Source organism: Chinchilla lanigera, unplaced genomic scaffold, assembly GCF_000276665.1.
Source record: "Chinchilla lanigera isolate Chin_1 unplaced genomic scaffold, ChiLan1.0 scaffold00067, whole genome shotgun sequence".
Taxonomy (NCBI): domain Eukaryota; kingdom Metazoa; phylum Chordata; class Mammalia; order Rodentia; family Chinchillidae; genus Chinchilla; species Chinchilla lanigera.
Window position 1 is genome coordinate 12,810,519 of NW_004955468.1, and position 11,497 is coordinate 12,822,015.

Genomic DNA, 11,497 nt, shown 5'->3' on the forward strand with positions numbered 1-11,497 from the left:
GCTTGTTGCCTTCATTTGGATGTTATATCACTAATCTTCTCTGCTGGATGTTTAACAACTGCGATTTGGAGACTAAATATCAGAAAGATAATTTGGGCTAAAAACACAGCCAATATTTTGGCTATGCCCTCTGAGGTCAGTAGAGACTCAGGACAGAAGAGAACCTCTTTTATAACATCCTATAACTTGGTTGAGTCCCTAATTTTCTGATCAAGGAGATTATGGGACCACAGAGGAAAGTGATTCTATGACCTATAGTGTGCCTAAGGAGAGTCACTAAGAGGGAAAAAAACTCTCAGGCTTTCACAGAAAGCACCTTGGTCAAGCAATGGCCGTGACTCATCCGGATGGCTGACACTGACAGAAGATCAAGGGATGCTGCATTTAGTTCCAAGAAGATTCCTGAGGAGAACTCACTGACCCTGATAGATAGTAAAAGGTTAAAACTTTTATTTATACAAATCTCACTCTAACTCGGTCTTAGATATCCAGCAGAAAAATGTGATCTCAAGATGTAGATTGAAGGCTAATCATTGTTATGGACTCTGAATTATGTTCTCATTTTTGCAAACAGCCATTGTCATTTCTTGCGATATTATCACTGTACTTTGCCTCATCCCCTTAGTCTAGCAAAGTTCATCCAGGAAACACTGAGAAACAGAAGGCAATTGGTAACCTTCTTGCTGATGTGTCAAAGGATTGCATTCAAACAAAAAGGGGGACATGTGGGGGAAGGACTGTGATTGCTAATGAACTCTGATTACCGATGGTCGGTTTATGATCCCCAGCCGTGCTGAGCACATGTGTGCGGAGTGTGGGAGGCTCGCCCGAGGATTGTTAGCATCAGCTGAGAGGCAGAAATGGAAAGGGATAATGAATTTCTCCTGTTGGTCTGAGTTACATTCTGGGTTCCAATAAAAGGCAATTGAGATGGGTGATGGGGCTGCAGTCCCAGAGGCTGTGGGCCCCCTGATCCCAGACTTTTACCTCTCCTGTTTTTCTTATCATTTACCTTTTCTTATTCATCCGCAGGCACGTCATTCTCGGGACCTGTCACTACAGATACCTACAAACGGTGACGAAAACAAGACCCTGTTTTGGGTGGCACAGAGGGGGCTCTTCATACCAGTAACCCATCGGAATGAGGAGGTCATCAGTTCCCTCACCCAAAGGCCCGGGATTTGCCTTTTCCTTTCCTCTACCCAGTGTCAGAGCCTGAAGAATGTTAGGTTGGGGCTGAGGAGTTACGGGTCCAGACCAGTGGTGGCGAAACTACAGCATGTGTTCTACAGTGGGCATGCAGAGCCCTCAGTCAGAACGTGAGCCATGTTATGAGTTGTTTTTCCTAAACTAAAACCTCAAAATTCAGGTTTAATTGTAGTGTTGGCGCTTGGCAATAAATAAGTGGATTTTGGTTTGCAGTTTGGGCACTTGTCTTGAAAAGGTTCACCATCACTGGTCTAGGAGAATGGCCGATAAATATTTCCTCTAAAGGTTCATAGTAACCATTTTAGGCTTTAGAGGACATACAGTGTGTGGCACAGCTATTCTGCCATATTGCTTGAAAACAGACGATATATAAAGGGAGCAGCCAGACATGGTGGTGCACTCACGTAGTCCCAGTGCTTGGGAGACTGAGGCAGGAGGATCACCGTGAGTTCAAGGCCAGCCTGGATTACATAGAAAAACCCTGTCTCAGCCGGGTATGGTGTCACATGCCTGTAATCCCAGCACTCGGGTGGCTGAGGCAGCAGGATCTTTGTGAGTTTGGGTCCCACCTGGGATACAAAGTGAATTCATGGCCAGCCTGAACTGCACAGTGAAACTCTGTCTCAAAAAGGCAAAAACAACAACAAAAAACCTGTCCCCAAAATAAATAAAAATAAAGCAGTGGTCACAGCAGTACACATTTAGGGTCAGTTTGCTGGCCCAGAGTCTAGAGCAGTAGTACTTTCTTCTGGCTGCACAATTAGAATCACCAAAGGGGGGCTGTGGATTTAGCTCATAGGCACAGTGCCTGCCTGGCAAGCGGAAGGTCACTAGTTCGATTTCCAGTACAGAGAGGGGGGATCACCAAAGGGCCCAGCAAAGCCACAGATGCCCAGGCCCCAACCCCCAGATTCTGGAAGGGGGCCAGAGATTTTTTACTTTTCCTGAGATGGGTTCTTCTATGTTTTGTTTTTTCTTTTTGTATCCGGAATGGAAAGCATGAACTCAAACTTGCCAGGCAGGCGCTTATGCTGCTGAGCTGTAAATCCAGCCCTCTGAGATGGGTTCTTACTTTGTTGCAGAGGCTGGCCCCAAACCAACGGAACCCAAACAAACATCCTGCCTCAACCTCCCAGGTGGTGTGGTCTAAAGCCCTTGCCACTACCCCCAGCCCAAGGTTTTTTGTTTGTTTGTTTTGAAGCTATTAAGTAAATCTGACATGCACCCTGAAAACAACTCTAGAATTGCAGTATGTCAGGAAACTGCTGATATCTGGGGGTTGGGAGTGCAGAAGATGAATGCTAGAAAGATAAATGATCTAGGGCTGAATGGAGGTCTAGATTAAGAGTAGAACTATTTTCAGTCCACCCAAAATTAAGTACTTCCAATACTTTAATTAAGTGTTCTTTATTTAACACTCATGTGCAAAGCACTATAAGTAGCTGCCCAGCCCAGGGCAAGCCAGCAATTGGCCCTTTCACCCTCCTTTGTGAAGGTGGCCGAGAGAGGGACGGAGGGAGGGACCGTCAGCGTGGAGGTGGCCACGGCAGGGACCATCAGTAAGCCACCCGCTGCCTACCCCGCCTTCTCTGACCACTCCTGATAGGCCCCAGCATAGTTTCGAGCCCTGTAGAGGCAAAAAAGGGTGAGGGAGGGCAGCCCCGGTGGGCAGTCCCCAGTCATCCCAGCCAGCACTGCCTGTACCCTGTGTATCCAAGGCTCTGGGCCAGCTGTGTGGCCTGGAAGCCCCGCCTGCCCATCTGACAGAAGAAGACAAGATTCTCATCGTCCAGTTTTGGCTTCTCAGCGGAGTATAAGGCCTGGAACGCAGCTGGCTCCATCTGCAAGGCACTTTCCAACTCGGACACTGGGAGAGGGGCCAGGAGGTAAAAGGTGAAGAAAGCCAGCTGTGGCGGCGATGGCACTCCCAGGTTTAGGAGCTGGGCCTTCCAGAGCTGGGTCCTAGCGGTGGAACAAATCTCCAGCGACCCCAAAACAACAGAGGGTGGTCATCTCCTCCCCCATCCTAACCTCAAGGGCAAAAAACAGCCAACCCGTGCAGGAAGTCAGCCAAACAACCTTTGAATGTGAGCAGCTTCCCTGGTCGCTAGGAGGTCACCGGGCCTCAAGGAGGTCAAGTGGAATGGTTGCCTCTGCCTCCCCTCCTCCAGGCAAACCGGACAGGCCGGTTCCGCTGCAGCCTCTGCCTCCAACCAGCCCTTCTGGGGGAAGCTGAGTGCCAGCCAAGGGAATGGAAGGGAATGCAGACCTCCAGGCCCCCACCGCCACCTTAAGTTGGGGACCCATTAGCCAAGACCTTCTTCTACTGGCTCAGCCCCCATACCGGCATCTCCTCCCCGACCCCATACCCGGGATGTTGAGCGCCCCGGGTATGGTCCCCGCCGCCGCCTCCTCCCGAGATCGCACATCGAAGAGCCGGGCCCGGCCCGAAGCTAGGAGTGACCGGAGCTCAGGGAGCGAGACTGTGGGCCCTGAAGAGGGGGAGCGAGCGAGCCTTCAGGAGAAGGGGCTGCGAGGCACTGGGGTCCGCCGAGCCCCTCACCTGGCCCGGTTGGGTGGCAAGGAGCCCAGCACCTCCCGGCCACGCCCCTCACTCCTCCTCCACGCCGGGGCCTCTGCGCTCGCGCACTCGCGGGGCCACAGGCCGGACAGTCCATCCCAGGTCCCCTAAGAGGTACCTGCAGCCATAGTGCGAGCGGCGATCGCGAGCCGAGCAGCGATCGCGAACCGCAGGAACGCGGCAAGCGGCCGCCCGGGCGCCCGCAGCATCTCCCCTCCTCCCGAGCCAGACCGGAACCGGAAGCAAAGGCACCGCCTCTGCGCGGCTCCAGCTGCACCTGTTCCTAACGCCTCTCTGCGGCCCACCTGAGGGAACCCTGGGATTGCCCAGCACGGGCCTGAAACGACACCCTGGTCTGTCACAGGTACCAGGACTTAGGGCGGAGTTCAGGAGCAGCACCCCACGCTAACGTTGTCCCAGCCCCTTATTGGTCAAAGGGCAATGTGTCCTTCCCTCCTGCCCTGGGCTCACAGAAAGAGGAAAAATAGGCAAAATAGACAATTGTGGCTCTGAACACTTTTATCTTTGAAGGAAAAAAAAGGAAGAGGAGGGAAGAAGGGAGGGACAGAAAGAAAGGAAAAAAAAAAAATCAAGAACCACTCCCCCAAGGGGAAAGGCCCCACTTGGGCCCCAGCCTGTTCTCCCTGGCTTCAGACTTCTGCATAGGCCTCAGCTGCTCACTGGCCAGTCTCCTCTTCGTGGAGCAGCAGACGCTGCTAAGCATCCGCCCCATCTTCTTCATTAAGCCTGTTCCCCAGCAGCCAGGTGCACACCTGAACCTCAGCTCCAGGGAAGGGAAGAACCAGTGGAAGCGCCAGAGTCCTGGGCCAAGCCAGGGCATTCCCTGTCAGCGGACCCTGTCGGGCACTCTAAGCAAGCACAGGGCACGCCCCTCAGTTTAGTGTGTCCCATATCCGGCATGGAGACAGCACATGCATTGTGCAAGAAAAAGCACAAGGGCCCGGGGGCTGCGTGGTGCGGGCGGGCGAGGCTGCCAGTGCACATCCACACTGCGTGTTTCACACACTGCAGGCCGCTACACCAGAGGCTCGGGTCGGACACGACTTCCGAACTTGCCCCAGTCCCAGGCCGGGAGTGGGCAGTGAAGGAAAGGGGATGGGATCAGCCTGCTGCTCCTGGGCGATCTGCAGTCCTCAGGCCCAAAGCCCCCCGAGTCCTCATAGTTAGTTGCTGTCATTCTTGATGACAACCTCTAATCCGTGGTGCCGCAACTGAGCTCGTAGCAGCAGGTTCTTGTTTTTAAGATCTTCCACCTGGCATGGGAAGGAGAGAGAAAGGGGAAAGGGTAGTAAAGTTGGCACTGCCAAGCCTCTGAACTCATTCAGACATCTGCAAGTGAGGAGGAAAATGTGAAGTGCTGTCTATGGAGAACAGAGGAGGGAGTCCCAGACCAGGTGGGTGGCTACAGGGGTGGTTAAGCCACTGTCCAAGGCTGGGGGCCTGACCTGCTGTCGAAGCACATCGTTGTCCAGCTGCAGCTGATCCAGCCCCTGGAGCTCCTCAGACAGCCGGTGGTTACTCTGCCGAAGCTCCTGGATATAATCACAGGCTTTGGATAGAATTCCACCTTTACTCTGCAAGACAAAGCCAACAAAATGAGGACGAGGATTTAAGATGTCTAGCTTATTTCCCAAAAACACAACCACATTTTGGACCTCATTCCTCCTCTTCCCTAAAAATAGTGGCATAGCATCTCCCAAGGATACAGGACCCTCAGAAAAGGATATGAGAAGACTACTGCCCTTTGTGCCCCACCCTCTACCATGTTTGGAAACACCAGGAGACAATTCAGGCCCCCTGTCCACTACCAGGGTCTTTGCATGACCTGGCCAGACTTGGTGCTCTCCATTGAGCAGTCCGGGATGATCTTGGACAGCTGTACAATCCAGTTGTTGATCTTGTCTCGGCGACGGCGCTCCACTGTGGACCAAAGTGGAAGACAAGGTGACTTGGTGAAAACTCAGGGTCCTGATCAGGCCTCCTCCCCTTAGACATCACCAAGGCTCCCTATCTCACCAGACAGCTCCTGGCTTCACCCCAATTGGACCTACCTTCGTTATGCTGAGCCCTGCGTTTCTCATCCCGAGTGGTCCTTGGAGCTTCTGACTTCCTGACAACAGAGCACAGGGTGGCCAGAGTGAAGATAGGACAAAAAACAAGATTAGAGTCCGGGGTGAGCGATTATCAAGATTTAGCAGGTATTAAGACCACTCATGGTAACTAAGAAGACACAAGGGTCACTCACGGGGAATAAGGGTGGGTCCTGGGGGCAATCGAACGCTGGCTCCCTCCCTGCAATACTTCTTGTGGTGACATCATCACAAAGAACTGACCTGTGAAGATTCGGGGTAGGCTCTGTCAGGACTTGGGCCAAGGAACCTTATCAGCACCCTGCCTTCTCTGACAAGACTGCACTCCCTCCTGCTAACAGCACAGCCTCAGACTCTGTCTGCCCAGGTCCTAATGATCACCACGGGTCACGAGTAAAGGCCCACGGCCCCCACCACATCCCACAGCCATTCCTAGCCCCTCAAGGTGGCACCCTCATGCCATAGCTCACCAGTGCCAGGAGGGGTGGATTGTCCCAGTAGTGCCTCTGAGCCCTGGGTAGTAACGACAGCAGCTGTACTCCCGGAAGTGGTACCCCCTGCCCCATCTCCCACTGCAGTACTGGGGAAGTAGGTATAATGTGTCTCAGCAGCTGTCCCCTCTGTGTCAACTGCATCCTCACTGGTGAAAGCACCCTGGATCACTGCCTGGGAAGAGGAGGAAGAGAACAGAGTCCAGGGACAGTCAGATACATCTTCCTGCTGTGGTTCTCTGCAGCTTCTATCCCAGAGACATAGCAAGAAAGGGAGAGCCTAGTACTGTGGGTCAAGGCAGCCCAAGACGTCTCACTGTATGTAGCTGCACCCCCATCCCGTTGGTTCCCTTCTTCCTCATATGCCCAGAGCTCTGGCCCCCTCCACAGCCCATCCCCCTGTACCTGGGTCATGGACTGAGTGGCAGGGTAGCCACTGATGGCTCCGGTGCCCTCAGTCTGGCCATCCAGTTGCCCCTCAGACACCTGGATCACCCTGTACATCACCTAGAAGCAGACAAGGGCAGGAAAGGAAGACAGAAGAGATACAGACTCAGCCATTCTCCCTTCTTTCCGCGTAACACAGTTTCAGCCCACCCTTAGTCCACATGAATTTCGACCCCAACCTCCTACAGCCCCCACCCCAAGAGTCCACACTGTCACATCCTCCAAGCCAGGTCTCCCAAGACACATTCAGTTACCTCCCTCAACCCAAACCCCACGGAACACCTGCAGCCGCCTGGCTCCCTCCCTTACCTGGCCCCCATTCTCAGTTCGGAAGACGTACTTGACGTTGGGATCGGGGAAGGTGGCAGCTGACTGGATGCTGGCAATAGCCACACTGGTTGGGTCTTCCCCAGTAGCCACTGCACCTGAGTTAAAAGAGCCAATGAAGCTGTGTATGGTGGCACACACCTGTAATCCCAGCACTCGGGAGGCTGAGACAGGAGGACCACCGTGAGTTCAAGGCCAGCCTGGACTATATGAGACCCTGTTTCAAAAAAAGAGCCAAGGAAAGGTCTGTGAGTTAACGGCCTCTCTTCCTCACTCTGTACTACTTGCATGTTATTTAGAATAAGCCACGTGGGCCAGGGATTAACTTAGCAGCACAGCCCCTGCCTGGCAAGCGCAAGGTCCTGAGCTCGATTCCAGGACACCCCCCCACCAAAAAGAAGAAGACCAAGCCAGGTGCATCGGAGGTGGGCCAGTTGGGATGGAAAGAAGCCACAATAGGTTCTCGGTCCTGTTGGTTTTTTTTTCCTTCTTTTTTTTCCCTTGTCTTTTGTATTTTTTTACTTATTTGGTTAGTTCTGGGGATTGAACCCAGGGCCTTCACATGAGCTAGATACCCAGTCCTGTTTTACTTTAAGATAAGGTCTCATTAGGTCTTTTTTAAGTTACCGAGGCTGAGCTCAAACTTGTCCTCCTGCCTCAGCTCCCCAGAATGCTGGGATTATAGGCCTATGATACCATACATGGCTTTGGTCCTAGTCTCAACACTCACCTTCCTGAATCTGCACTGTCCCCTCTTCTGTTTCAGCTGTTTTCTGCTGCCTGTTTGTGGTGAAAGGAAAAAAGGAAGAATAAGATAGTATGTGAGAAACTCACTGGCCCAGTAACATATGGCCCCCAAACTCACTGATATGGAATGCTGGGTTAGGTTAGAATAATAATTACTGTTTATCAAGAGTTTACTAAGCACTCAGGCACTAAACTAAGCACTTAAACATACACTGTCTTACTTAATACCAATAACAGCACCATAAGGTAGGAAACACTATTTCTATTTTATTTTCTAAAGAAACCAAATCACACAGCTGCTAAGTGATGGAGCTGGGACCTGAAGTGAGAGCTGTGGAGCCGTCACTTGTAGCCACTTCACATCCTCCCAGGCCACCCCTCTCTCATCCCAGGCCCACTCTTCTTCACTCACCCCTTCATCTCTCTGTGAGGGAGCACATCCGAGGAACTGGCCCTTTTTTGGAGGTCTTTGTATTTCCTGACTCACAGGCTTCAGTGCTATCCTGATAGAAATCAGAGTTTGCAGTGAGTCCAAGAAACTAGCTTCCCTAGTCAAACAGCCAGCTGCGGGACGTGTGCCATAGGTTTGCCACCACTGTTCTAAAACCTAGGTTCTAATGAAGACACAGCCAGGAAATAACCCAATCTTCTGCAGGGGACAATCAGCTTAACCTACTTTGATGTTTTTTGTTTTCGTTTCTTCTTTTTTTTTTGTCTTTTTGAGACAGGGTCTCACATGCTGTTCAGGCTGGCAGTGAGCTCACTTTGTAGCCCAGGCTGGCCTTGAACTCAATGATCCTCCTGCCTCAGCCTCCTGAGTGGTGGGATTACAGGCATGCACCACCACACCCGACTGTTTTTTCTTTTCTTGAGACAGTCTCTGCTACGTTGTTCAGGCAGGCCTTGAACTCTAGGTGATCCTCCTGCCTCAGCCTCTCCAGTGCTCCAGGCATATGCCACCACTCCCTGTTCCACCCATTCTGATGTTGAAGACTGCCCTGCAGGGACTGATACAGCAGCTTTACAAATAGCGTTCTTTCCCCTCCATCACCACTCCAACGTATGGTGGAAAGAGAATAATTACACTAGAAGACTGAGAAATGGGACACATTTTTGGAAAGATTGTTATTAAAGCTATTATGGGTTATTATTAAAGCAATTATGATCTGCCATGACAGCAGCTACATGAGGATGGGGTGGGCATGTCTAGACCACCACTATAAAAAAAAAAAAAAAAAAAATACAGGGTCCCAGCCAGGGCTACCTAGTGAGTTCAAGGCCAGCCTGAAATACATGGTGAGACCCTGTGTCAAAAAAAAACCAAAACACCAGGCTCATGGACACTAATGCTTCTTCCAGTTTTTTTCAGACACAAAATACACAGCAAGAAATTTCTGTTCTGCTCTTAGGCCCCATCTTCCTGACATGGCTTTTGTTTGGGGGTTCCAGATTTATAGCATCTATTAGAGATCCTAAAGCCCAAGTGCCTGGCATTCAGGCCGCCTCTATTTCATATAAGTCTTCCAGTAGAAGTGTAGCACAACACAGCTGCTGAAATCTACAGTGTACAGCAACACAGTTGCTAAAATGTTGCCATGACAACCTCAAGTCAACCGAACCTCATCGACAAGGGAAAAAACTCCAGGCTCAGGATTCTGTCGGAGAAAAGACAATAGGGAAGGAATCCATCTACAAGGTGCCTGCCTGAGGACCCTGACATTCTGCCAGAGGACAAGAAAAACAAAGGGCTGAGCAGACAGATGCCTCCAGAATGCTACACAGTAAAAAACGGATACTGTGCACAGCATAAAGCAGACACAGTTGCTACACAGTATAAAACAATAAAGTCCACGAAAGCGCCAAGATTTCTGTAAATTCACTACCAATAAGGTCCCTCAAACCTTTTTATCCAAGAAAAAATTTTAGCGGCTAAGCCTTGGAAATCCCGTGTCCAAGAAAAATAGTAACAACAATAACAACAAAAAGGAACTGAAAGTGAAACTATCTGCGGGAAGTAACGCCGCCAGGAGACTCCCGTCCCCGAGGGGAAGTACTGTAGCGCCAGTATTTGGGGACCACCTTCATTTCCATCCTCGAACCCAAGGAGGAAGTGCTCTCCAAAGCTGGCTGCGCCGACTGCAGGAGGAGGCAATAAAAGAGACGGTTGGGCACAGAAGGCATCTCTATCGCCCACAGCTGTCAGCCAGAGACAGCCTCCTAGGAAACCCTGCAACGGGGTCAGGCTACTTATTCAAATCTTAGTTGGACATCCGGAAGCATTTCCTAAGCATTAAGAATATGTGACACGGAAATCAGGCTAGGATGTTGTGGTATGCACGCTCGAGCAAGGAGGGCCCGGCAAGAGCCCTTGCTAAGTCTGGACACAAAGGAGGGAAATCAAGTCCCGAAAGAATTCAAGTTCCCGGACCTTGCCGGGAAGTGCGGCGTCTCCCTGCAGGCCCGGCACGCTCGGAGGCACCCGGGGAGCTGAGCCCCTGCTAGCGCGAGCCCCGGAACCCGCGACAGGACCCGGCCGGGCCCGCGGCATTCGCCGCGCGTCCCAGTTGCCGCGCGGAGGTGGCAGCAAAGGACGCCAGGGACCGGGGGCCCCGCGGCCGGGCAGCGCAGGAGGGCGGGGATGTGCGCGCCCGGCCCACAAAGCGGGTGGGAGATAAAGAAAGGGGCACAGCCCCCTCCTCCCAAACAAAGGCTTCCTCCCTAAGAGTTCCCGAACCCCGAAAACTGAAACAAAACCAAAGCCACCTCGCCGGCCAGGTCCACCCCGCTTCCAGACCCCTGAGGGGTCCCGCACTCACAGGCCACAGCCGCTCCGGCCGCCGATTTCCCCAGACGGCGTTCTCCCTCTCCCGACCTGGTTATCTCCATAGACAACTGCTCATGCGCAGTCCCAGCTCGCGGCCATGTTGGTGAGGGGCGGAAGTGTCTCAGCCAGCGGCCCAGCCCATTCATCGCCTCGGAGCAGCCCCACTTCCGCTCGCTCAATCTTGAAGGTGGAGAAGGCGTAGGTGTGTGGGGTGTGTGGGTGTTTGAGGTGTGTGTGTTGGGGGGGTGGTCCCTAGTGTCGAAAAGAAGCAGTTTTCTGGGGATGTCTGACTTTCAACAAGAACGAGAAAAAAACGACTAGGTTGGACTTCCACCTTCGTGCTAGGCAGGTCCTTTTTAATTACAAGAAGAGGGAGTGAGGGAAGCCAGCTGAGTTCACGGGAGGAACAGCGAATGGAGGCGCCATCTTTAACAAGGGCTACAGTATTTTGGAGACCATCTTGAATCAGGGCATCATTTTGAAGAGTTTCCAACTAGAGATGGGGACATATCAGGGCATATGTATATGTGGGAATATGCCTTTGTATTGGGATCAGCAGTCACTTAAGAGACCTGGGGTTTCCAGTTTTTCTGAGGCTCACACTTTCTCTGACAAGAACCTTGATTCCCAATTTGTGGTTGGTTGGTTGGTTGGTTGGTTGGTTTTTTAAATCAGGGGCTCGTTATGTAGTTCAGGCTGATCTGCCTCAGCCTCGCAGTTTTGTCTGCGTCAGCCTCTCAAATGCTAGGATTATAGGCGT

General features: G+C 52.0%; 2 protein-coding genes across 5 annotated transcripts; both read right to left on the reverse strand.

The window, feature by feature from the left end:
- Positions 1–2,597: 2,597 nt before the first annotated feature.
- Positions 2,598–4,133, reverse strand: Tstd1 (thiosulfate sulfurtransferase (rhodanese)-like domain containing 1). 3 transcript variants are annotated; one of them, XM_005400229.2, is made up of 4 exons: positions 3,909–4,107; positions 3,579–3,701; positions 2,914–3,076; positions 2,598–2,836 (listed from the first exon to the last, which is right to left on the reverse strand). In XM_005400229.2, the coding sequence occupies exons 1-4, from the start codon at positions 3,997–3,999 to the stop codon at positions 2,785–2,787; spliced, it is 429 nt and encodes a 142-aa protein (XP_005400286.1). In that variant the 5' UTR covers positions 4,000–4,107; the 3' UTR covers positions 2,598–2,784. The 3 variants fall into 3 exon arrangements, with proteins under 3 accessions (XP_005400286.1, XP_013377979.1, XP_013377978.1); XM_013522525.1 differs by having other exon boundaries at positions 3,554–3,701; positions 3,909–4,001; XM_013522524.1 differs by lacking the exon at positions 3,579–3,701 and having other exon boundaries at positions 3,909–4,133.
- Positions 4,134–4,291: 158 nt separating this feature from the next.
- On the reverse strand, positions 4,292–10,865 carry Usf1 (upstream transcription factor 1). Of its 2 annotated transcripts, XM_005400230.2 has the most exons (11): positions 10,730–10,865; positions 8,326–8,416; positions 7,897–7,946; positions 7,149–7,264; positions 6,798–6,899; positions 6,372–6,567; positions 6,057–6,144; positions 5,863–5,921; positions 5,637–5,731; positions 5,257–5,385; positions 4,292–5,064 (listed from the first exon to the last, which is right to left on the reverse strand). In XM_005400230.2, the coding sequence occupies exons 2-11, from the start codon at positions 8,331–8,333 to the stop codon at positions 4,975–4,977; spliced, it is 933 nt and encodes a 310-aa protein (XP_005400287.1). In that variant the 5' UTR covers positions 8,334–8,416; positions 10,730–10,865; the 3' UTR covers positions 4,292–4,974. The 2 variants fall into 2 exon arrangements, with proteins under 2 accessions (XP_005400287.1, XP_013377977.1); XM_013522523.1 differs by lacking the exons at positions 7,897–7,946; positions 8,326–8,416; positions 10,730–10,865 and having other exon boundaries at positions 7,180–7,262.
- Positions 10,866–11,497: the final 632 nt, after the last annotated feature.

Coding starts and splice junctions, on each gene's coding strand:
- Usf1 (XM_005400230.2), bottom strand. Junction 5,922..6,056: donor AGGACCCACCCTTATTCCCC/GTGAGTGACCCT, acceptor CTCTGTTGTCAG/GAAGTCAGAAGCTCCAAGGA. Junction 5,732..5,862: donor CAGGGCTCAGCATAACGAAG/GTAGGTCCAATT, acceptor TTTGGTCCACAG/TGGAGCGCCGTCGCCGAGAC.
- Tstd1 (XM_005400229.2), bottom strand. CDS start 3,999: ATGCTGCGGGCGCCCGGGCGGCCGCTTGCCGCGTTCCTGCGGTTCGCG. Junction 3,702..3,908: donor CGCTCGCACTATGGCTGCAG/GTACCTCTTAGG, acceptor CCCCCTCTTCAG/GGCCCACAGTCTCGCTCCCT. Junction 2,837..2,913: donor CAGAGCCTTGGATACACAGG/GTACAGGCAGTG, acceptor TTGCCTCTACAG/GGCTCGAAACTATGCTGGGG.